The sequence below is a fragment of the Maniola jurtina genome, chromosome 10 (assembly GCF_905333055.1).
Source record: "Maniola jurtina chromosome 10, ilManJurt1.1, whole genome shotgun sequence".
In the NCBI taxonomy this organism is placed as follows: Eukaryota; Metazoa; Arthropoda; class Insecta; order Lepidoptera; family Nymphalidae; genus Maniola; species Maniola jurtina.
In genome coordinates this window covers 3,260,488-3,286,906 of record NC_060038.1, presented here as the reverse complement: position 1 = coordinate 3,286,906, position 26,419 = coordinate 3,260,488, and the positions used below count along the sequence as shown (strand labels likewise).

The 26,419-nt window shown below is 36.3% G+C and overlaps 1 protein-coding gene across 2 annotated transcripts in view; it reads left to right on the top strand.

Moving 5' to 3' along the window:
- Window positions 1-26,419, top strand: part of LOC123869026 (C3 and PZP-like alpha-2-macroglobulin domain-containing protein 8) — a 234,718-nt gene that overhangs the window by 136,849 nt on the left and 71,450 nt on the right. For both annotated transcript variants that reach the window (XM_045911747.1, XM_045911748.1), the window contains exons 5-7: window positions 4,653-4,778; window positions 11,812-12,035; window positions 15,944-16,099. In XM_045911747.1, the coding sequence (XP_045767703.1) occupies window positions 4,653-4,778; window positions 11,812-12,035; window positions 15,944-16,099 (506 nt within the window). The remainder of the gene's footprint in view (window positions 1-4,652; window positions 4,779-11,811; window positions 12,036-15,943; window positions 16,100-26,419) is intronic.

The window sequence follows — 26,419 nt, the reverse complement described above, 5'->3', positions numbered from 1 at the left end:
ATTCGTGTCTATTATGTGAATATAATCCCTATGGCCAAAACTTAAATTATTAATAAGCATGTTGAGTTTATAGACATACCTATTTTGTGCTGGGGTTAAAGTGCAAGAGTAAGGAAAAGTGCACAATATGAATTTACAACCCGTATTTTCTTGTAGGTCCAATAGGTATGCAAAACTTCTTAAAATTTGTTTTTTTGTTATTTGCATGCTGTCACCTATCAACAAGACAACTGTACTATATTTATCTAAACAGCAGCCTTTTACATTTTCAATTATATATTCATATGGTGCCCCTGGGTTACATATGTTGATCACTGTTTGATGTAATTTATTACTTATTAAATGACCAAAGTCTTTTCCCAATCCATCTGAAACAACAAATGTTTTCCGCTGAGGGCAATGTAACGAGGAACCATTGTTTTCACAGCCTTTTTGTTGTCCTATACACTGACTGTCCACTGGCATTTCGTCCGGAACCTTATTTGAGCACTCACATCTATTGATCAGAGAGTCAAGACGATCTATATTATAATTACTTAAGGCTAACAGCTCATCAGCGGCCAGTATATGCTCACCGACCTGTTTCTGTGACAGCTCGTACTGGGAAGTAACTGTTTTCAAGGAGTTTTCCAGTTTTAGAATCTCCTCATTAAGACTCCGAACGTCAGTTTCATATTGAACTCTCATCTCTTGCAGTGAGGAACAATATGTATTGAGCTTATTTAATAAATCTGAACGTTCTTTTCTAAGCCTAATGTTTTTATTACATAATTTCTGAAATTTTATTAATTTTTTCGTTTTTTTAATTAATTTACCAATTTTGATGTATTTTTTAATTTTTTTGTGACTATTTAAATGGATAGTTTCTGAATGTGGCTTATTATTAGCAGCACAAGGGCTGTCACAGGTCAGGTCAATTGTCAACACAGGTGCTGTTGAGGATGAAGCAAGCAGCTCATCATACAAGTTATTTGTTTTTTGTGTTTCACAACTTGCTATTTGTGACTGAAGGTCACAAATTAACTGTTGAGATTGGCTTAATTCATCCTCTAACATAGATATCTTTCCCAGAGCCTCTTCATAAGTTTGTATGCACTGATTGAACGACCCTACTGCCAACTGAAGTTGGTCGCGCTCCTCTGATAACAAAGTATGAGCGTTGTGCAGGTTTGCAAGTTCAGACTTTAACTGTGAGTTCCTAGCAATAATGATCCTCATCTCAGCTTCACTTTCATCTTGTTCCTTCAGTAGTTGGGTATTTAATTGTTTCAGTGATTTTATTTCGTGTAAAGCATTTTTCAGTTTCTGTTGTTCTTCAAGAGCGGCAGCTTTTCTGGTGAACATAGGAGCCATCTTGTACTATATACCTGAAACACACCAATAGATATATGTAAGTGAAGGAAATGGAAAGTGTTAGGAGTCTAGCAGAGAGAGGATGAGAGACAGCGAGATAACAAAAGTGAGATAAGTTAATAGACTAGGAAGAAAAGTTAAAATTAGTTTCCTGGTATGTTGACTAGGTTTATTACCTATATCATAAAATAAACTAAACAAGTAATTATAATATACTCGCAGTTGCCCGTGATTTCGTCCGCGTACAATTTCTTAATTGCCATGAAATTAGGAAATCCTGCTGTAAAAGCCCATTATTATTGAATTTTTGTAAAATCCTTTCTTATCTGATGCCTGAATTGTCGAAAAAATTTCAAGTAAATTAGCCTATTTTACCATTCTTAACAGTGGAAACTTTAAAAAAAGATATTCTAACTCTTATAACAATTTTAATATCTCTAACTTCAAAAACATAAGATTTTCGTATCAAAGTTTTTAACCCCAGATTATCCGTTAGGGGTAGATTGACAACCTGTCGGCTGCCAATTGGTTAGGATTTAGGATATAATATCACTGAGGGTTTTAGCTACTGTAACATTAAAACAATTCAATAAAAGATGGACAAGTGTAAATTAAAAATTTATAACACCCCCGACGATCCAAAGTATTTGAGTTTTCTAAAACATCATTTTCAAATAAATAATTATGTATTTAGGCAACGTCCATCTTGACAGCTTGACATTTGTCAATTGACATAATATTAAGAACCTAACGGTTATCTAACCTTCTTTTCTACAAGAAAACTAGAAAAGAGCTGATAACTCTTAAACGGCTGAACCAATTTTTTTGGATTATAGCTAAGAACACTCTCGATCAAGCCACCTTTCAAACAAAAAAAACTAAATTAAAATCGGTTCATTCGTTTAGGCGCTACGATGCCACAGATACACAGATACACAGATACACCGATACACAGATACACAGACACACAGATACACAGATACACACGTCAAACTTATAACACCCCTCTTTTTGGGTCGGGGGTTAAAAAACGACCTTGAGATTGGCGAATTAAGTTGTTTAGGTACTTTTCCTCCTGCTTTTAAATTTTTTATTGTAGTAAGCAGGTAAGTACGTGTGGTAATAAGCCAGGATCAAAACTATCAGTATACTACAGACCAATTAAGTAGAATGTTAATTTTGTACCCACTTAAAGAATTAAACTTTTGAGCATGTTCCCGTTGGCGTTGTACCAATTCTAGGCATAACATTAAATTCAAATCGTCGGTATTTTATTCACGTAGTTTTAAGTTCGGATCCAAATGAGGTTTTATTGAACTGTAACTTGCATTAAACGAGTTAACGAGTATGGAAATCCAGTATTGAGGTCTTGAAGTAATGCCAAATTTGTAGAGGCTGCCAACTTGCAACAGCTCTTGAAGTCGAAAAGGTAGCCATTTTAAGTTACTGATTACGATGCAAAAATATATTTTGTATAGTATATCGGCAAACTGCCAGCCAGGCAAATTCATTCTGAATGTTGCGTTTCATTTTTATCATACTTAATAATTGTTTTTGGTATCACTCCATATACTTACGTGTAACTTATAAATGAAATAAAAATAAGTCTTTCTACCGAAATATAGAAGTGCAAATTGTACGTCTAAGTGTCAAATATAAAAAAAAGTGAACCGATTTCAAAAGCACTAAAGCAGGCAATTTTTAAATTATGTACATACTTCAAACCAATTTATGAACTAAAAATCTAAATATTGTAGGTTGTTTTTAATGTCGGCGCCAAATTCGTTTTCTACTTAAGTACCTACTAGTATTTTTCCCCTTTTTGGTTTAGCACCGACTTCAAAAACTTCTTACAACTTAAGTTTTGATTTTTATGTATCGGTTTATAGTAAGTTGGTTTGAAGAATTTTTTCTTAAAGTTGGATATACTTAAATAATACTTTTCAGTGATTTATAAGAAACGAATATAACTGAAAAACTTGTACTGGAAGTTGAAAAATTTTCTCCTGTTGAATATCGATAAAAATTGTCAAGTGATGCCATTAATAAAAATCGAAGCCACAAATCCCGGTGAAGCAGTTGAAAGACAATTTATCTGGCTAAAGCAGTTGCCGGCGTAATGTATGGCCTTTGCCATGTAATTAATTACGAGACGAGTAACCTTCTAACTTGGGCAACAAGGTAAAGTTCTCTGGTACATAACAAGCCTCGCTTAACTTTGCTTTTATGTATCTAGATGTCAAAATTGAGTTTTCGGGACTGAATAATTTCTCTTTCACTTCTATTTAGAACTAACTGATCTACATAGACTTCACTCAGATGGAATTTCCGAAAATATTTTAGTTGGGGTCCACGATACAAAGAAAATCAATTACATTAGGTACTAGCTGATGCCCGCGACTTTATCCGCGTGGATTTACGTTTTTTAAAATCCCACAGGAACTCTTTGATTTTCCGGGATGAAGTGAAATCGTCAAAAAATTTAGATATAACATGTACCTAGTTAGTTCACAAAAGTTATAGTGCTTTTAACTTATGCCCTCGAATATTACATGAAATAAATTATAAATAAAACATGGGGCACGTAATACCATAAATAACCGATAAGCCGCTTATGAAGGAAACGCAAACAACAAAATATATCGAGGATTATAAAATATAGCGTGTATCTTTCATAACTTTTTCATTATAACCACGTTGTGATATCAAAACATTGGAACATTAATGTTTATGGAGCATATATTTATCGCTTTCCGAAAAGCTTTTTAATCTTTTGAATTTGCGATATTCGTTTTTGATTTAGAAAAAAAAAATAAGTGCTTATTGAGTAGAATACATTTTATTTCGAACATCAAAGAATATTCAGGTACAAGTTAGCCCTTTGCTGCAATCTCACCTGGTTAAACCCATACCCCTTTGGTTTCTACACGGCATCGTACTGGAACGCTAAATCACCTGAGAGCATGGCTTTGCCGGTAGGGTGGTAACTAGCCTCGGCCGAAGCCTCCCACCAGACCAGACCAGATAAGTTATAAAATTCCAAACCCCTACAGGGATTCAAACCCGGGACTTCCCACTAATAAGACCCCAGCGCTTACCACTGAGTCAAGGAGGTCGTACATAAATTCACGTGGATGAAGTCCCTGGAAAGGTACATAAGATAGATAGGTACTTTTTATTTCGGAAATCAAAGAGTTAGAAACCTTAATCCACGCAAACTATACGAACATCATCTATTAATACAGTATTATGAACTTGTATTCGTTATTGATACAACTATAGGTATATTTTTGTTACAGTAACGTTTTGGATATTGGCCCTCGACCATGACCTTCGGTTGGTGAGGGATGAGGTCGCCTACATCGCACTTAGCGACCCCGCGGGCACCAAAGTCGCTATATGGGACCAACTTTCCATGGATGAAGGTAATTAAAACGATAAAAGAATTATTAATTTCCCTTGAGGAATAATTTACTGCGCGCTTGCGACTCCTCGACAATGCATTACCCCCGTGCATGGCTGTGACGCCGTCTTTCAATCCGACGTTTTTTCATTTTCATCTTCAAAGTGAGACATTTCCTAGGTAGATTCTATCAAAAACTGACCTGGTAAGTTGTCCTGAGTTGGCGACCAGTGAATAACAGATCGAACTACTAAGGCTGCTTTTCCATGTGCGATTAAGCTAACTAGTGAGCAAAGTCAAAGCGAAGCTACAAAACTATGTGTCTATTTCTACCAAAGCAAAGGAGTGAAATGGGCCAGGTAATTGCTCGTGGAAGTTGCACGATGCGAGCTAAGCGATGCATTACTTTTGCTAGTAGTAAGATAGCGGGGCGCGGAGAGCCGCAGTTTTTATCCTTAGCTCGTATCCTTATCTCGCATCCTCAGCTCGCATCTTCAGCTCGCATGACTCGCTTGAACTAGTATTTTTAAAAACTTAGCTTCATTGAACCTCTTTCCACCAGAGCTAAACTTTGCTATGCAATGAAAATCAAGCAATCCTTTGGTGGATTTGACTTACGTGTCTTAGCAATGTAGCACATGTCGGGTGGAAAGGCAGCTTTATGAACGCCAACTTGATGGCTCGTTGATGCTAAGCTAAAAGTTGGGATTGAGATGGTGTTGGTGTGAAGTTCATTCAATATAGGTGAGGTTTACCTAATAAGTTTGCATGAGGACATACTCATGAATATTAACATATTCTTTCAACAATGTTCTTTAAACTATTCAATTGGTAACAAATCCTCAATCAATATCCTGATTCCTGACTAACCTCTTATTTAAATGAAACATCTAAACGCTACTCAACCTTTAACTTTGGATCAACAAAGCCTTCGGAATGTTTGCCATCTAAAAGCCTTTCTATGTAACATCAGTTGGATCAACTCTGACAGATTCAATTTCCGATTATAAATAGCCTTTCAATCTACCAAACGTTTTTGTGTTCGAATCCTAGAATTTGGAAAAGGAACTCCACTGTTGAATACAGAATTAAAGGAAATAGTATTTTCCCTGATGTTTATCATGAGTATTCGCATTACTTACGGGAATAATTTGAACGCTTTAGGGCCAGTTGCATAACAGGCGGATAAACCTTGACTATCAATAAAAGCAAAATGGCTTGCATAACTCAGGATATGTTAACTGTATAACAAAACTCAACCTTTATTCAAAGACTTGTATAATTAACTTTACTTTTAATTGATCATCAACTTAACCGCCTGTCATGCAACTGGCCCAGAAATCAAAAACTATCATAAATAAAATAAATAAAAATCTGTTTTAGAATGTACAGGTAAAGCCCTTTCATATGATACCCCACTTGGTATAGTTATCTTACTTTGAAAATTGAAACACATTTTAATTTTTTTTAAATGATGTAACCACAAATTCGCGGTTTCAGATTTATTCCTACTTGTGCCAAATTTCATGATTCTAGGTCAACGGGAAGTACCCTATAGGTTTTCTTGACAGACACGACGGACGGACGAACAACAGACGACAACAAAGTTTTCCTCTAAGGGTTCCGTTTTTGCTTTTGAGGTACGGAACCCTAAAAAAGATACCATAAGAAGAAGATTTAACTAAGAAACATTCACAAAACGAAACCATCAAAGACAAATTGTAATCTGAATGAAGCTGGAACTCCATTAAGGCTGGCTCACCGCAAATGAGTGAGACAAGTTTAGGAACTATTCAAAGTAATTGTTCCGTGTCATTGTTGCAGATACCACGGTAGCTTTAGAATGCTTTGAGCTAAACTTAATAAGGAAGTACAATTTGGATAGCGAAATAATTCTCTACAAAGGAATACTAGAGAATAATGATGTTACTACTTACTATCGAAACTATATCGGCTGACATATACAATGCACCTACAGCTTTCAGAACCACTAAGTCAACTACTACAAGAAAGTATTGTATATTACGTAAGAACTCTTTTTCGGGATAAGAAGTAGCCTATGTATTAATTCAGCAGAGTATTTAGCTATCTCTGTTCCAAATTTTATTGTGGAGTGACAAAGCAACAGACATCCAAATCTTTACATTCATATTATTAGCTGAACTTCCCGGATTTCCTAGAATGGATTTTTGAAAAATCGGTGATGGAGTGGAATGTCCCGAAATTCTGAAAGACGTCCATCTTATTTTTTGCTCGGGAGCCCAATATACTAATTAATTTATAGATATAACTTGAAAAATAAGGACTTTCATGCGAACTTGCATCCCTTATTTAATCTCCTTGGAAGTGCAATTTCTAAAAATTCTGAAATGTGTCCACTTAATTTTTAACCAAAAGCCCTAACACCAATTTTAACCCCTTTAAAAATAGAATTTCCAAAAATCGTTTCTTAATGTTTTAAAAACGTTTCGTGAATGTAACTGCTTTACATATTGATTACTCTGGTTTGCATTTATCTATAGGTAATCATTTATCGAAAGTCAAGAAAAGCAGGGACAGTGTCAGCAAATCTGCCGGAAACTCCGTAATTGCAAAGTAACTTTGTAGTTGTTGCCCCTCCTCACGGCAAAGTTACGAGTAATTTCGCAAAGTACTCAATTTCGTCTCGACACTGGGAAGCTGAAAGTTTTTGGGCGCGAATTCCGTATTTGCTAATCTTATTCTGGATTTCGGATATTTTTATTGCCCTTAGGTAAAATAACATCTGGTTTTTGAAAATATTGACGAGGATTCTGGTGTACATAGACCTTGCGTAAATAAAATTTACTTTCAAGGTTAAAAGTAGTAAAATCGTATTTACATTTTGTTTGTAAAAGAGAATTCACAATTTTTGTTTCGGTTAAATTATTATATTATTTTACATAGGTATACAAAATAAACCATTTTGGACTCTTAACATGTTTTTCTGATTTCTGCACCTGTCTATAATAGGTGCTATTTATTCTATCTCTTCTTTAATAATAAAAATCTAAATATAAATATTTTACAAACCCAATTTAGGATTTTAGAAACTATTTACTGAATGCCAACTTAATAAGATCCCAGAACCAAGCCGCTGGGGCAGTCGTGTTCTGGAGTAGAGACCGCGTATCAGCAAGCGCAGTGTGGGACGACCTCCAACCCGCAGGAGTGGATAAAAAGGTGGAGGACCGTATGTAGTGGTGCACTCTTGGGAAGGCCTATGTCCAACAGTGGACGAAAACAGGCTGATTGATTGATTGAACTTAACAAGTGTTTGTCTTGTTTCCCCACAAACAAAAAGTATCATAAAACAACTTATATGATTAGAAATCAATTTCCATAAAGCTAAAAAAACAGTTCTTTTAGAAATAAGTAAGTACTTCCGAGTAATCTATGATATAAGTCAAGTTATAATGGTAGAGGCTTTGCTTCCCCAAAGCTCTCACTAATTGCAAAGTATAACTTTGTTATTGTAACTCATCCTTACAGTGGAAGTTATGACCAAATACTCTATTTTGTTTCCAATATGGAAGCTGAAAGTTGGGCACGGATTTCATATTTTGTTCATTAAATGAACAATATGAGATTTGGGAGTGTTTTATTTGTTTTGTTGACGGAAACACTTTGTTTTGGTATAAGGTAATTTAAGCTTTAAATTTATTATAATAAAGTTTATTTCATCTAGGACAACTTGTGCTACTTATAATATAATATAGATATATTAGGTATGACTATCACCGGTTCTGAAAGCAGATTCTACTGACGAGAGCTAGCAAGAAACTCAACAGTTACTCTTTTTAATCCCCGACCCAAAAAGAGGGGTGTTATAAGTACTTTGACGTGTGTATCTTTGTATCTGTATATCTGTCTGTGGCATCGTAGCTCCTAAACTAATGAACCGATTTTAATTTAGTTTTTTTGTTTGAAAGATGGCTTGATCGAGAGTGTTCTTAGGCTATAATACAAGAAAATTGATTCAGCCGTTTTAAAGTTATCAGCTTCCTTCACTTGTCGGGGGTATTATAAATTTTTAATTTACACTTGTCTTGTTCATATTAACAACTCTTTAATGCTCTCACTATGTACAACAATTGCAAAGATATTTCATATATTATATACGACTAGTCATAGACACCTCTTTAGTAATATCATGTTTTAGTTATTCATAGAAATCGATTTATCTTCAAAAATAAAAATAAATTCATCAATTTTTAAGAAACATAGCATACAACACTTTGTATTCAGAGTCGGTCCTATAAAAGCCTTTCCATGTCATCGGCACGGTAACCCGTGTCAAATTTTGATGGATTGGGTTTGCTTTATATGCCCTGTTGACTTATGACTGACACTGTATTGGAATTTGTCTAGCCTAGCCCTAAAGTTAAAAAATTGGAGGGAAAACTGATGCGGGAGGGATGTTCCATATTTTAGCGGTTCGAATTAGAAACGAGGAGGCAAATCGCTTGCCATACGGCATACCTGGATTCTCCTTTTATGCATAAAGAAGATGAGTTTTGTTTGAGTAACCCAGGGGAAATCTATTCCTGTAAACAATTTCTACTTGGCATTATAATTTGTGAAATCGGTTGGTTTCGCTACTACTTCGGCCAAAGGGTGATAAAGTGGCGATAAATGACAGACCTGCCGGATCAAAGCCAATTTAGAAAAAAAAAACCGAAAGTGAACTTAGAATCGAGGCTGACTCTTGAAAAATCTTGCTGACAAGTTGAAAATCCTTTTCAATACGAATTTGGCTTCCGAAAATTTATGCGCCGATGTTGTGTCGAGGAGTAAAATATTCCCCCGCTTCCGGCATTTGTTTATAAGGTCACAGATTTATCAGAAGGCGTCACGGCGGCGGGACATGGAAATTCTTTTACATGAGCAAAAGGATCAAGTAGATCCGTTCCACCTGATAAGACTGTGGGTCCCCCTGGCGTGTTAACAGGGGAAACCTTTTGGGATACTGTCTCATAACCTGGCCCTAACTAAATTTCTAACGGATTAGTGACGCTTGACATTTTCTTTTTTTAATTTTTTACCCGACTGTGGCAAAGCCAAAAGGAAGGGTTATGATTTTAGCAGTCTATGTAATATGTGGGTGTGTATGTTTGTATCCAGATTCTGTGTGTTCCACGTAGCACCTACACTACTGGACAGATTTTGATGAATGAGGTGTCAATCGATTCGTCGTAAAGGTCCGGGTTACATTTTATACGAAAAAAATTTCTTTTGCTATTGTATCGAGTGGGGTGTCAAATGAAAGAGGAAAAAATTCTGAGTTCATAAATATAAATGTACTACAACATTAAAATATACCAAGCGACAGAAAAACAATTTTACAATATTTCAGCGTTTATTAAGACGATCGCAGTCGGGTTTAATTTTCAACTTTATCTTGTTTAGCACAGATTTTTTCGTATACCCCACTGCAGCAAAGCCAAAAGGGGGTTTTATGATTTTAGTTGTCTATGAATGTATTTTTAGCAGTTTTAAAGTCAAAGATGAATATTTAAGCAGCAGATAGCACATTTTGCACCGCCATGCCATGTCACCATGACTTGGGATTTGATTAATGATATTCACGGACCCTCTTTAAAGTCGCGTGTCATTTTGTCGGGGCAAAAACTTTGAGCCTGCCTGTAAAAGCCAATAGGGTCGAGTGATTTTAAGAAAATGTTAGCGTAGATGTATGTACCCTATTTGGGTTATGAAAATTTTTACCGGATTTTGTATGTTTTTCTCAAATATTTTTACCCGACCACGGCAAAGGCAAAAGGGAAATATATTATTACGAGTTAGTATATGTACATATTTATATTAATCTATTTTCCAATGTAACGCCTAAACTACTAAGCTGATTTTAATGAATGCGGTGCGATGCGGTGCGGTGCGGTGTTAAAACAGATAATAAAAAATTATATTGGCGTATTAATTTATCACTAGCAAAGGTGCATTTTGGCATCTGATGAAAATATAACTGTATCTAAGTACCTATTCCATTTTGATTGCGTGCCTACAAGAAGGCGCCATGCTATTGATTGAACCAATAGAGGTAGATCGCATCTGATTGCTACATGGGCTAGACCTGACCCTGAACACCATATACCTACATAGGTATGTCTCTTTTTTGCCAACTGGCTTTACGGCTCTGTGTTTTGGCCCTTTTGAGCACCAGTATGTCTCTGTCAATATTTTGATTTCTACCCTCAAAATTAAAAATTTCTAACAAGATACTTAGGTCCAAGTTTATTTAACAAAGTATTTGTCTTTAAAACGTACAGTCATCGTTTGTTTTAATATTATATTAATGAATACAGCCTGTGCGCGGCTACTCTTGTTGCGACTCGAGGCTTGATTAATTACATCAGTGAACCCTCTTGGAGGTCATGTGTCATATCCGCAAGCAAAAACTTTGTGAGCGGGCTGCTGCTACTGTCAAGTGATTTGGGCAAAAAGTAGGCCGAAATTCTACTTTTTCTGCCCTACTTCTGTATCACGGTCACAGAGTAATTACTTTCTACCTCGGATATAAAAAGTTACGAAATACGCACCTAGACAAAAAATCGGCGATATAAGTTTGACGTGTGTATCTGTATGTCTGTCTGTGGCATCGTAGCTCCTAAACGAAAGGACCGATTTTAATTTAGTTTTTTTTTTGTTTGAAAGGTGGCTTGGCTTGATCGAAAGTGTTCTTAGCTGTATCCATATATAATGTAATCCAAGAAAATCAGTTCACCCGTTTGAAAGTTATCAGCTCTTTTCTAGTTTTCTTGTAGAGGTTTTTATGTCGGGGGTTTTTAAATTTTGAGTTATCTATCTGTGAGAAGTTATCAAATCAAAATAAACTCATTCCTTCAAAATTATCTCTCTCTGTCGTTTTATTTTTTGCCACTATATAACGGGGTTACTTTTCACTGAGCTACATTAAGCCTTAGAGTTGTCTCAACCCCTCTCATCCTAAGAGACCTGGTCTCAGTAGTGGGCCGGCATAGGTTTAGATGAAGACGATAAATCAATAATTTCTTTAACAGGTGTCCGCAAGCTAAGTGCAATACTAGCGGCTGGAGCTCGCTCAGGCACATGGAGGGTAGAAGCGCACTGCGGTGGCGGTTCCGCACGCGTGGACCTCACTGTGGGAACTGGGCTGGGCAGCACCACCCCTGCTACTCCTGCTGCCGAACAACACTACGTAGAACTGAAGTTTGCTGACAGCATGCGGCGGAGGTACAAGCCTGGACTGCCTTTTGTTGGTCGTGTAAGTACTAAAGTTCTAAATATTTTATTAACGTGAACTTGTACCGCCCATTTTGTTACTATATTACGCTCAAGACATATTGGCGAGGAGTTAAAAAGCAGTGGCGAGAATTTTTTCTACACGCAAGAATGCGTCTCTGTTTTTTGTTTAACACACATTATTTGCACGTTACAAAGTAAAAATAAAGTTCAAAGTGTTTGACTACTAACTTAAACTAACAGAGGACGTGGAGTTTACGTATTTTGGGAGACCCTCTATTTAGTAATAATCACTAGGAATAATAATTTTTTGACATAGGCAAATATCGTATTTTGTTACATTGTAACCGACAGTATTTTAGAAATACACTGCCACAGTATGCCTTGAGCCACAGAATAAAGATACACAGTAATCCGTTTTCGTCTCACTCTCATCTCGCCATAGGGTCCTAACTATGTAGGCCAGTTTGGGTCGCTCCTTTGTACCGCACATATCGATTGCTCTATCAAGACGACTTTATCAAACCTCTGTATGTAATATTATCATATCCTTACTCTCTGCTTGAGCCATACAAACTTACAATTACTACGAATTATTAATTTGCAAAATACCTCTGCCTTTATTATCTCTATCTACTAATCTACTGAGGTATATAGCTTAACATCGTTTAACCTTTAATACCAAAGTTCAGAATAATAGCCTAAGGGACTAATCAAAATAGTCTCGAACAATTTGTAAGTCATGTATAATAATCCGAGCTAATTGAAGTGCCTTGTAATTGGATGCTTCGCGATACTTTGATTTAATTGCTATTGTTTTCAGATTAATTTAGTTACTTATCTAAGTACTTATTGTTAGGTATTTGCTACGTCTTATCAATTAGGCTCAATTTACATACATACAGTATCATCTCGTTCTTCGTGCGAATGTGGAAATGCACCTTTATCATAGTAGAATGTAGATAGAATTATAGTATTTTAAAAAACAAAAGGCTAGTCAGCATAATAAAATAAAAACCTGCCAAGTGCGAGTCAGACTCGCGCACTGAGGGTTCCGTACTCGGATATTTTTTCCAACATTTTGCAAGATAAATCAAAAACTGTTATACATAAAAATAAATAAAAATCTGTTTTAGAATGTAAAGGTAAAGCCCTTTCATATGATACCCCTCTCGGTATAGTTATCTTACTTTGAAAATTAAAACACATTTTAATTTTTTTTCAATGATGTAACCACAAATTCAGGGTTTTCAGATTTATCCCTGTATTTGTGCTGTAAGACCTATCTATCTGCCAAATTTCATTATTCTAGGTCAACGGGAAGTACCTATAGGTTTCTTGACAGACAGACATACAGATAGACAGACAACAAAGTGATCCTATAAGGGTTCCGTTTTTCTTTTTGAGGCACGGAACCCTAAAAATGGCATGATTGATGAGTAAATACTAATTACTTACATGAAGAATTCAGTATCAGTATCAAAGAAGGGTAGACGTTAATTACATGAAGCTCTAAGTAGGTATATAGAAAAGAAACAATGGAAGAACACTCAGATAATAATTAATCAGATAAAAATATAATGTATTATCACGTCTAAGCATTAGACAAGCTCTCCTTGGCGATGAAATCATCAATCATAAGCTCAGTAGCAACATAGGATAGTTATATTACTAACTAACTAGCAGCGATATAAATGTTTCATTAGATGCGGTGTTTCATAGCAACAACATGTTCATATCCACATCCCATGTTGTAATCCACCTTAACACAGTCCATTCCTAACATAGATAAGTCAGAAGATACCATAGATGTTAAGGCTACATACATATACGTACTCAAGATAACGTGAATAATAATAATTTAGAGTTATCACGCAAGTTTAATTTTTAACCACCGATCCAAAAAGGTGAGTGTTATAAGTTTGACGTGTGTATCTGTGTATCTGTCTGTGGCATATAGATTACTATATATATTTTTTTAATTGCGAAAGTTGTAACTAGCCTAATCTAATTACTGTTATAATCGTGGAATGGTGCGATGATGCGTGCAATTGAACTAATTCGATCTAACAACTCTTAAATAAAATTAACCAATTATTGTGAACTGATATAATTTAAGCCAATTAATTATTAGTGAATAGGTCTCTAAAACCTCTTTAGTATCTGCGGTTGAACTGGATTTACGGTAATAGTTTCCAGATCAATTTGAACTAGATTTATTACCATTATTATGTACTATATAATTACTACTATGATGAACTTATTTATGATAATATTGTTACGAGTGTTATGTATTTGGATTAGGTACTGCGAATTAATCCATACTACTATTTATATTATATACTAGACGATGATCAAGATTTGGTCTAGGTAGGTATTTTTTTTTATTCACTATAGGTAAGCGCTTGACCACAATCACACCTGATGGAAAGTGATGATGTGGTCTAAGATGGGACGCGTTTACCTAGAAGGTGCCTATTCACTCTTACGTGGATTTCCTTTTTTTTTTAATTTTGTGGATTTTTTTAATTTCACGGGATGAAAATTAAACTGTGTCAGGCCGCTTACATACGTAAGCTTATGTAAGCAGCTTACGTAAGTAATTGACAACAAAACTAAGATGAATGTACTTATAATTTCGTACGTTAGTTTTGTCGTAAGTTAATCATGTAAGCTACTTAAGTGAGCAAAACTTACAGGTGTATCAGCGGCCTCACCACTTTGCCGGTCAATTGTACGATGAGAGTGAGGGAATAAAAGTGATTATCCATACACTTGCTTTATTGTAGCTAGTATTCTTTAAAGTCAATAGTCAGTCTGAGGCCATACTGGCACCATCGAAAAGCAATAAAAATTGAAATTGACTAAACGTTAGAACGAAAATATAAAACGACCAAATAAGAATTGCTCGCTTTACACATCCATTTGTATTCAGATGGCGCCCCTTTTACTTTGGCATCGCTACAACATAAATTATTGCGATTCCTTTGTCGATATCACTTTGCTTAGAAATTTTACAATAAATAGTGTCGGATCAAAGTTCGATTTCTTACTAACTTCGATCAAGCCAATAAACCAACAAGCAAACACGCTTTTGCATTAATTATATGGGTAGTGATACCTACTAAAACATGACCTGCAGTTCATCTCGTCAAAACGAGCCCAATATTATTTTAGCTAAGGGCTTTATTAAGTCAGTAAGTCCCGACCTGGCTTAACTGCTGACTCGACGAAAGACCCCTTGATATGAAACAGCTGTAATTAAATATTATTATCAGCCAAGATACGCAGTGCCTACCAATCTCATAGGGCTTAATGTGAATTGTTTATTAGACTTGTAGAGTTAATATCCATTTAAGTTTTCTACTCGCATGAAACGTTTTTGCTCAACGTTTCTGATACGAATCGCTAAGGTGTGGAATCCCCTTCCGGCGTACGTGTTTCTTGCCAAGTATAACTTGAATACCTTCAAGGCAAGAGTGAATAGGCATCTTCTAGCCAAGCGCGCTCCAATCTAGACCTCATCTTTGCTCTATTTCTCGGGCTCTGTTTGTGGTCAAACGCAAGCCAATCAGCCAAGCCAATTCAGAAATCTGAATAATAAAAAAGTTATTTGGTAACCAGTCACGGCCGTAGTCCAGACCAGATGGACCAGACCAGACGAGTAACTTAGAATTATAAATTCTGAAACTGCCCCTGTCGGGAATCAAACCCTCTTGCTTATAAAACCGCATCTCTCACCACTGCGCCAAAGGGGTCTTCAAAATAAATATCTAAATTTATTTATGTCTAGGATAACTAGTGTCCTTTATGCTACGTTTGTGACTCTACCACCGGACTTCGGAATGTAGATTCTACTGAAAAGAGCCGGTAAAAGGCTCAGCAGTTGCTCCCAAAACCTCAATACTCACCGCTTGTTATTTTCCATAGGTCGAAGCCATGAGCACGGAGAAACGGGTTCGAGTCCGGGTGAAGCTCTATGACGATAAGACGGATATCTACAGCCAGGATATCGATATGTCTACCGGTGAAGGTGGATTCATCGTACCGACAGTCATGGCTGATGCTCCTTACATCAATTTACAAGTAAGTTTTATTTACAAGTACTAGGATCCATTAGATGATAGGTATTGCTATCTAATGGATCCCAAGCACTTGAGCTGCGTTGTATATGAGTTTGTATGGTACAAAGTGCACTTGAGCGTCACGGCAGGCAACTACGCGACGCGGCGCGGCTTATGAGTTTGTATGAAGCAAGACGCACTTGAGCGATACGGCAGGTAACTCGGCGCCGCGCCGTGTCACGTCGCGCAACGAAGCGCAAATGCGTTTGGACCTTTATAGTTTAAAAACCAGCCAAGTGCGAGTCAGACTCGCGCACTGAGGGTTCCGTACTCGGGTATTTTTCCAACATTTTGCACGATAAATCAAAAACTATTATACATAAAAATAAATAAAAATCTGCCTTAGAATGTACAGGTAAAGCCCTTTCATATGATACCCCATTTGGTATAGTTATCTTATTTTGAAAATTGACACACATTTTAATTTTTTTTTAATGATGTAACCACAAATTCGCGGTTTTCAGATTTATTCCTGTACTTGTGCTATAAGACCTACCTACCTACCAAATTTCATGATTCTAGGGCAACGGGAAGTACCCTATAAATTCCTTGACAGTCACGACGGACGGACGGACGGACGGACGGACGGACGGACAGACAGACAGACAGACAGACAACAAAGTGATCCTATAAGGGTTCCGTTTTTCCGCTTGAATAACTACGGAACCCTACAAACAAATTGTTTTAAAAAACTTGAAACTGATTTTAAAATAACTAATTTTTTAGAACATTTTAGCTACAGAATATCTTAACATAAAAATTATGTCTATCTCTTAAAAATGTAACTGGAAAAGTTACTGTAGATAGCGAATAGAATTCGAAATGAGAGTGGAGAAGGAATGGAGATAATTATTCTTATTCTCGAGCTTTTTATTCTGATTAGTCATGTAAAACGCCGCAACATAACTTAGGCGGAAAATTCCGCCTTTTTGCCTTGCTCAGCCTTTCCACTAAATCTACTAATGGGCTCTCAAGGAATAAGCAAATATACCGACAGACAGACTTTGCATTTTATAATATTCATAAGGATAAAGACTATGCAAAAAGGCCTTTAAGAGATTTTTCGTATAATGGAAAGTTGCGATGGGCATGATTGCTAAATTTAAATAATTTTCATTTGGTGAAATTATAATTTTTCTTTACAATTTCACATGCGATTTTTCACGACAGTTGATTTTTCAATTTTCGCACTAACAATTGTTTCCTACGTTAAACTAACAAGAGTTAATGTTAGATCAATTAAGCGCTGATATTTCGTGGGTTGGTATTCAAGAAAATTTTGGAAATCGCTTTTCGGGAAATGCAGTGAACGAATGTTTGCTACATTAATTGAACTAACTAGATGTTTTCCCTTTATACCATACAGGGATGAGTGTTCTAGCTCGCGCGCTCTTTAGCTTGGGTCGATGACCGTGTGCATTTAAACAATAAAGCGGGAGATAATTGCCTATGTAATAATATTCTGTGATATTTTGCATCAGGCTATTTTAAGTAAGATAGCAATATATGGAAGGACTTTTTACGCGATTTTTCATATGCTATCTGTGAAATGGACCATCTCTATCTAATAGAAAGTGGTTTTGTCCTTATTCGAAAATAGCCGCGAGCAAAAAATATGAAGGCCTGGATAAAAATTCTGTGAAACTAATATTTGTTTTAACTTTTAACTCAACATCGAGAGTTCCTAACTTTTAAGCTTGTTAATGTAGACGCAACAAAGGGCAAATAATAAGAAAAATAATGATGCCATGTTACATAAAGTTAGCTGGACAAGTTATTGCTTTTTTTATCAAAATGGTTTACGTTCGTTAGTGCACTTTTACTTTGAACTCTAGAATCGAACGATATTATATTTTCTAAGTTTTATTGTAATCAAGTTTTCCACTTAGTTGTGACTTATATTATGAGTAGGATAATTAATAGCGAACGACTTTAAATAAGTTGTTGCAAGAAGTTAAGAATATTATTTCATTGTTAAATCAAATGCATATCTCCTCCTAATTAGTTTTAGTTTTTGCTTTCGTTTAAGCAAGCGCCGAATTTCTAGCTGTTTCTCCTTGGTATCAAGAATATTCCGAACCAGTGGTACTTAGATCCATTTGGGGAATCAAAAGCACTATAATTTTATTTTTGAATAAAAAAACATGTATTTCTATTAGATTCGCGGTGCGTATGACGTACTGGTAGGGGTACCTATATCTATTCTAGTAACAAGATAAAGTGGAAAACTAAAACCCGACTGCGATCGTCTAAACGCTGAAATATTATAGTAAAATTGTTTTTCTGTCGCTTGGTATATTTTTATGTTTTAGTACATTTATATTTATGAACTCAAAATTTTCATTTGACCATCCCACTCGATAAAATAGCAAAAAAAATATTTGGAGACCCCCACTTTTTTCATCCGTTAGGTTAATTTATTTCCTATAAAATGTAGCCTATGTTACCCCGACCTTTAGGACGAATCGATTGATACCTCATTCATCAAAATCGGCCCAGTAGTTTAGGCGCTACGGTGGAACACACAGAATCTGGATACAAACATACACACCTACATACATACATACATAGACTGCTAAAATCATAACCCCTCATTTTGGCTTTGCCGCAGTCGGGTAAAAAAATACTTTTACTTCAAATTTACTTCCATCTGCAAATACGCTCTGAACGAGACTGGTCGGTCGGGGCAGACCGGCTTCAGAGCCGATAACTAGTTTGTAAATTATTATGTCAGTAAGCGAAAGATGCCGCCTCGCTGATGGAGCGTCCTATGTACTGTTTTACGCACTGAACGTTTTAGCAAAATACCTTATGGTACACATAAAAGACGAAACTTAACTGAAAACTTATGTAAACGCGTCCCATCTTAGGCCACATCATCACTTTCCATCAGGTGTAATTGTGGTCAAGCGCTTGCCCATAGTGAATAAAAAAAAAACTTACTCGTGTAGGTTCTATCATTCTTTATATTGATCTTTAAATAAATAGACATGTGAGTGGGTCTCGCTCTATTAAGATTCAGTACCTATCTACTTAAATGACCAATTATTATCTTTTATTTAGTTTTGGTCATAGCTTACAAACTACATTATGAATTAGATGCTAGGATATACAGATTAGAGAGCAGGGTGACCTGAATAGGGTCCAGTTTCGACCTTTGAGTACGGAACCCAAAAAAATGTTAATTCACAATATACTTAGTTTATAATTAGATAGGAGATGTTACTTGTTAGCAAGAAATACACAAGTCTAGCAAAGTCTGCGTCCATGCCAGACTAATTTCATTAATCTGCACTGATTGGATTTGCTGAGCTGGCCTTTCAAATCACGTTCATACTTTCGATAAATGTATAAAAGACTACCTACGGTTACCTATTTGTAGTAAACCTTACCTACTACCTAATAACGCGTCGAATCCTCCGAATCTTCGGCGCGCGGGTTTGCGCGAGGTTTCATAAGATTTCATACACAGAATTCTAAAATTCGTTTCGTTCGAGTCGTTCGATGCGTTCGGCTCGGATAAGTGTGCGTTCACTTTTATTCTTTGATTTGACTCACTTCAAATTTTTTTCTAAATTTTTAGACTAGCCCTTGGCTGAAATCAGACCTGATAGCAAGTGATGATGCAGCCTAAGACGGAGCGTGCTTAGAAAGATGCCTATTCACTCTTGACTTGTATCACCGATTTTCAGTTCGCAAAGTTGGAGTGCTGGCTATATCCTGTATTGATGAACTATGTGAGCTTTAAAATAAGGTACTGCAAACAAAAAGTTGCACTAAGAAGACCCTCTTTAGTCTTGAGGGAGGCTTTGATTGCAGCTAGTTTCCAAAAAGCAGCAATGACCCTGTGGTTAAGAAATTTCAGATTACTTCACACAGATTAGCTGTATTCAATTTCTAACGTTTAAAAATGCTACAAAATGTAAAAGGCTTAATATATCTCCAGGCAGAGACTATAAATTTTTGAAAGCGCTCCGATTTTTCTATTGCACTCTAGCAATTAATCTGCTGTATCATCAGTATCGGCGAAAAGAGAAAAAATAGGAAACTGAAGCTTTTCGAGAGCTTTTAAAATTTAATGCTTTATATAAAACCAGAGATATTGGTTGCCAACCGCGACTTTGTATGCATAGAATTTTATTCGTATTGGTTAGCTCAGTAATCAATAGTCTAAAGTCAAACACTAAAGGCACTTTTAACAGGGCTCTCTCCGTCACTCGTTTCATACAATCGTAGTTCCAATTTCATTTGAATATTAAGCAACCAAAGTCCATGAAATTTTGCAGACATATTCTAGAAACTAATATCTGTGTCTGTGGTGTTTTAGATTTTTCTAAAAATAAGTAGTTTTAAAATTACAGGGGCTCAAAGATTTGTATGAAATTTTTTAAGACCGCGTAACTTTGAAACCGAATATTTTAACAGAATTCTGAAAAACAGATCACAGACACAGACAGATATTAGTTTCTAGAATATGTGTGCAAAATTTCATGGACTTTGGTTGCTTAATATTCAAATGAAATTGGAACTACGATTGTATTAAACGAGTGACGGAGAGAGCCCTCTTAAGACTAGCATTTAGTATTATGCTTATACGAGTACAAAAAACGCTGTCAGTAGGAGACATGGTCAACCAACCAACACCTGGAGGTCTATTGAGGTAGACCTTAAAGAGGGACTTACGTGAAACCATGTCAACGGAAAGAAGATATTATGCTCCACCACTAAGTTTCACAGAGAATAAAAACACTCAATAATTATGATCATGTTCCTATTATTTGGTTTTAACATAAAAATGTTAGTTATATTTATTAGTAGGTATCTAACTAGCTGGATTTAGATTTTAAAAATCCCACTATCATCATATTGAGTAGTTAGCGTGGATTTAGGTTTTTGAAAATCCTATTAGGTACCTATTATCATTTAGTGGCACATGCAATAATTAAATTCATTTCATTTCATTTTCCGTGGGAACTCTGATTTTCCAGTATAAAAAAGTAGCCTGTGTCAGTCCCTAGGTCTTCAAATAGGTAATATATCCATGCGAAAAAGCGTACCGATCCATTGCTCCGTTACGGCGTAATTGAAGGACAAACCAATAAGGCAACAAACAAACAAAATTTCTCATCTAGACTAATAAATAAAATTGAAGTGTCTGTCTGTTTGAACGGGCTAATCTTCGGAATGGATGAACCTATTTTGACGGGATTTTTACAGACAAGTAGAGGATTAACCAAGGAGTAACATAGGCTACTTTTTTAACCGACTTAAAAAAATGGAGGAGTTGTGTTTTCTACCTATGCACTGATATCTCTAAGATTTCTGAACCGATTTGCGTAATTTTTTTTAATCGATAGAGGAAATCTGCACCATTGTTCCATAAAAAAATTGGATTCCAACTCCTCAATCCTGATGCTGCAGGGGATCTGACCAATCCACGTGGGCGAAGCTGTGGGCATCATCTAGTCTACAATATTTGTATTCATAGGCTAGTCATAGGTAATTTATGTAAATCTGTACAATTTATTCGGTTCAGATTTTTTTATGATATTTAAATTTAAAAGCCTTTGAAAGGTCATGAACGGGGCGGGGGAAACGATCCGACTTTATCTGAGCATAATTTTTCACGTCAATGGAACTCGGCGCCGCACTGAAAAATGTACGCCGATAAAATACAAAAGGGCGTTTCCTGAAACAGCTACAAAAGAACGCCGAGATGAATAACGATCACAATAATTGTAACAATGCGTTACGGAAGTGGGGCAATCATACCATTTTCCTATTATTAATAACAAGAAATAACTGTTATATCGATGGGAAACGATTTATCATTCATCCTTGTTGAAGACGCGATGAAGATGGGATGATGTTGAGGTTATTACTTTCGCGAAATTCTGAGGCGATTGCCTACTTCACACTAATATTATAAAGGAGAAAGTTTGTATGTATGTGTGTGTGTGTGTACGTTTGTTACTCCTTCACGCAAAAACTACTGGAGGGATTGGGCTGGAATTTAGAATGGAGATAGATTATACCCTGGATTAGCACATAGGCTACTTTTTATCCCGGAAAATCAAATAGTTCCCACGGGAATTTTGAAAACCTACATCCACGCGAACGAAGTCGCGGGTATCAGCTAGTATATGTTTATCAAACACTAAATGATGCCCGTGACTACGTCCGTGAGGCTTAAGGTTTTTTTATCCCGTGGGAACTCTTTGATTTTGTAACTGTAATTTAGTATCGCTAAGTTACTCAATGGGACAAACCTTACAAAATAACGTATTAGGTATATCTGCAGACATCTATAGTGATAAGGGAATGTTGTAGGACAATAATGGACCGGGATAACCGGGAAACTTAGTTATTTCCATCCCGGCTTAGCACTGTAATTGAAGACAATCTCAGACAAGATAAAATTATGTTGAATTTCATGTTTCCCAGGTAATTGGGATGTCCACAATGTACCTGAAGATTTAATTAGCTCAATATTTGCCTTAAAAATGGAAATGGTAATGGGAAAATAGGTATCAATGGATGGGTTCCCTTTATAATGTAGACAAGGAGTAAAGCCGGATAAGACGGATGCAAAGTCACGGATGGTTATAAAAAACTGCTGCAATTTCGGTGCAAGCCCGACCAGTTTCAACAAAGTTTCAACAAAGTTTTAACAAAAGTGCGGCAACCGATGCGCCCCTGACCAAGTGCCTCGGATGGGTCCAAAACTAGTCGGGCATACATCGCCAAAAAAATCACACTTCACACAGGCGCAGCAAATGCTGAGTGGAGTCCATTTTGGCACCACACACCACGCGTCTCATTTCATATTTTATTTATTTTAAGTTATGTTTTTGTTGGTACCAAATAAACAGTTTTTCTTTCTTTCTTTCTTTCTTTCTAATATTATAAAGGCGAAAGTTTGTGTTTGTGAGTGTTGTGTTTGGTGTGAGATAGCGCGGGTGACGTGCGGGACGTCCCCCTGCCTCGTACCCCGATTGCCTATCGTGTACTATAAATATGCAATCCACACCTAGCTGACTTACCTAAACAGGAAATCCCTCCAACTATAATCTAGCTGAAACGAATTACTCCTATGGTCCAACAGGGATTAACCCTAACGTCCCTAAATATCGCCATTTGTATTCTATGTCGATACCTCGATTACAATCCAGGAGTGCTGAAGTTTCACAACTCCCAGGCCCTATTAATGAGGGCGATTTAACTAAATTAGGTTTGAGGCGCAAATGGCCAATTCCGAATGATCTGGACGGGATTGATCCGAACTAAGCACTCTTTGGTGATACGGATCAATGGACGAGATTTGATTCCGAAGTTCGAAATTATTCGATGATTACAGTTTGATGGCATTCGGTTTTAAAATTGAAGTTGCATTTATCAGAAAATTTAAGAAAGTGGGCCGGATACTATAAATTACAGTATCATTTATGTAATACTAAATGATGCCTGCGACTTCGTGCTATTTAAGTATTGAAAAATCCCGTGGGAAAACTCTTTAATTTTCCGAAATAAATAGTCTATGGTCGCCTCCAGGATGCAATATCTCAATGCATGGATGCAATAATGGGAACTTTTTGTTTTTCAGGTTTCCATACCTGAAAAGGAAAAACGGAACCCTTATAGGATCACTTTGTCGATTGTCCGTCTGTCGGTTTTTTCAGGACCAAAAGTAGCTTATCCTTCCCCGGGATGCAAGCTATCTCTGCACCTAATTTCATCAGAAGCTTGAATGGATAGGCCGTGACTGTGAACAGACACACGTTTATAACATGAGGTACGGAGGATATTGTTACCAGGAGAAAATAATTATATAGAAATAGAATAATTAATATTAATATACTTTCAAGAAACATGATAGCAACGTAACATCTCTACTAATTAGCGGTACTTACTACAATACGGTTCGGTGGACGTTCGTTGATAATAATAATACTTAGTCATCACATAGAGCGGCAACGGTTTTTCCGCGTATAAGCTCATAATAATATTGTACGCGCATGTACCTATACGCTTTTGTCATCATCTCGTACGAGCCTGATAGTGTTTTACCTACAGTTCAATGAAATTCCTAAATAATTTTAAATACATATCTATCTATTTCAAATACGTTTTTGCGTAGTTAAATTTTAATCGATAGCTGTCATAGCACAACCCTGTGAAAAAAACGGCCAATTGCGAGTCAGACTCGCGCACCGGGGGTTCCGTACTCGGGTATTTTTTGTATTTTTCCGACATTTTGCACGATAAATCAAAAACTATTATGCTTTAAAATAAATGAAAATCTGTTACAGAATCTACAAGTAAAGCCCTTTCATATGATACCCCACTTGGTATAGTTATTTTACTTTGAAAATTAAAACACTTTTTTTCTGTGATGTAACCACAAATTCACGGTTTTCAGATTTATTCCTTTACTTGTGCTATAAGACCTACCTACCTGCCAAATTTCATGATTCTAGGTCAACGGGAAGTACCCTATAGGTTTTCTTGACACACACGACGGACGGACGCACAGACAGACAGACTACAAAGTGATCCTATAAGGGTTCCATTTTTCTTTTTGAGATACGGAACCCTTAAAAATTGCGGAACTGGCAGGATTCGAACCTGCGTCTTCTGGGTTCGCGCCATTTTTATAGCTACAAGTCTGCATAATACCAGAAGCAATTAATTTATTGAATATTGAAAGTAACAACGTACAATTCACTTAGGAGTATAAAAAAGCTAGGCAAATAACCTATAATATTTCGCAAATATTAAAAACCTGCATTATTATTTTAGTTAAAGCAAACTTTCAGTTATTTATGCGTCATTAATAACTAATTAGAAATATGAAAGCTTATGAAATCTGTTAACACTGTTGAATTCATCGCAATCAACTTTATTTGATCAGCGAAAATGCATCTAGCATTAACGTTTGCAAAATGTTCCATTAAAATAACCGCATGCTTTTTATTAACCCCCGACCCAAAAAGAGGGGTGTTATAGGTAAGTTTGACGTGTGTATCTGTGTATCTGTCTGTGGCATCGTAGCTCCTAAACTAATGAACCGATTTTAATTTAGTTTTTTTTTTTAGTTTGAAAGGTGGTTTGGCTTGATCGAGAGTGTTCTTAGCTATAATATAAATAAACAACTAAGCCCTAAGGGAATAAAATAACTACATCAACTAACACATCCATTTGGTTAGAGTGTATCTTCAACTTCAATTAATGATCCACTGGTCAGACTATACTCTGCAAATTCACTTAATGAATTGATTTTGAACTGAATTTCAGCTTAGCTAACTCTTCGAGACACGCTTCACTTCGCGATGAGTACAAATTGGATCCCGCCGAAACTAAGATGAGGATTAGTATTGGTTTAAGTTAAAGGGAATGTAAAGTTTGAACACATTTTGCAAATAGATAGAGTTTGGTTAGGTTGTTTTAACACCTCCAATGTTTGTGATGAACCAAGTGAACTTGGGACTAACAGACCGAGAATGAGCAAAAACAAGTTCTTGATGACAATATATTAAAGGTATGATAGTGAAACCATGGATTTAGGAAGAGATAATTTATTTTTTTAAATAAGAATATTAGCCATGTTAAATGACTAATATTCCCCTTTCCTCTCCAACTAAGCGTGAGGCTTGTGCTAGGAGTAGGTACGACAATAGTGCAACGGGCGGGGTTTGAACCGTCGACCTTTCGGTTTTCAGTCCACTCCTTTACCGGTTGAGCTATTGAGGCTCTGAAGATTAAGATAATTAAAGAGTTATTACTTCCTGCTGCGCGTGAAATTCCGTTGTATGCAAAACCGCTTAATTTGCTTTTATATGAAATGGGTCTTAATATAAATAAATAATTAATCGCCTGGACTTTGAGCGTGGAATTAATGATATTAAATAGTTCAAATAACAGTCTAAATCTTATTGAATGTCAATAATCCAAGTTGATCGTGTTCAAACAGTCTGGAGTCCGTTCGATAATGGATTTACTTAAAGTGAATAACTACGTTTTCGTTGCCAAAACTGCGTGGGTGCTTCAGTGTTGGCTTGTGATTTGGTCTGATCAGCAAATAACTTGAGAATTGGGAGCTGTTTGCTTTTATTTATGGAAAGAAAATCGTAATAGGTATTTTAGGTATTTTTTGAGGTTTTGGATACTGACTTAGCCGATAACCGATGGGGTAGATGCGTTCTGGAGTGTAGACAGCGTTCACCGGAAAGCGCAGTATGGGATGATCTGTAGTCCACTCGAATGGTGACGGTCTCAAAAAGAT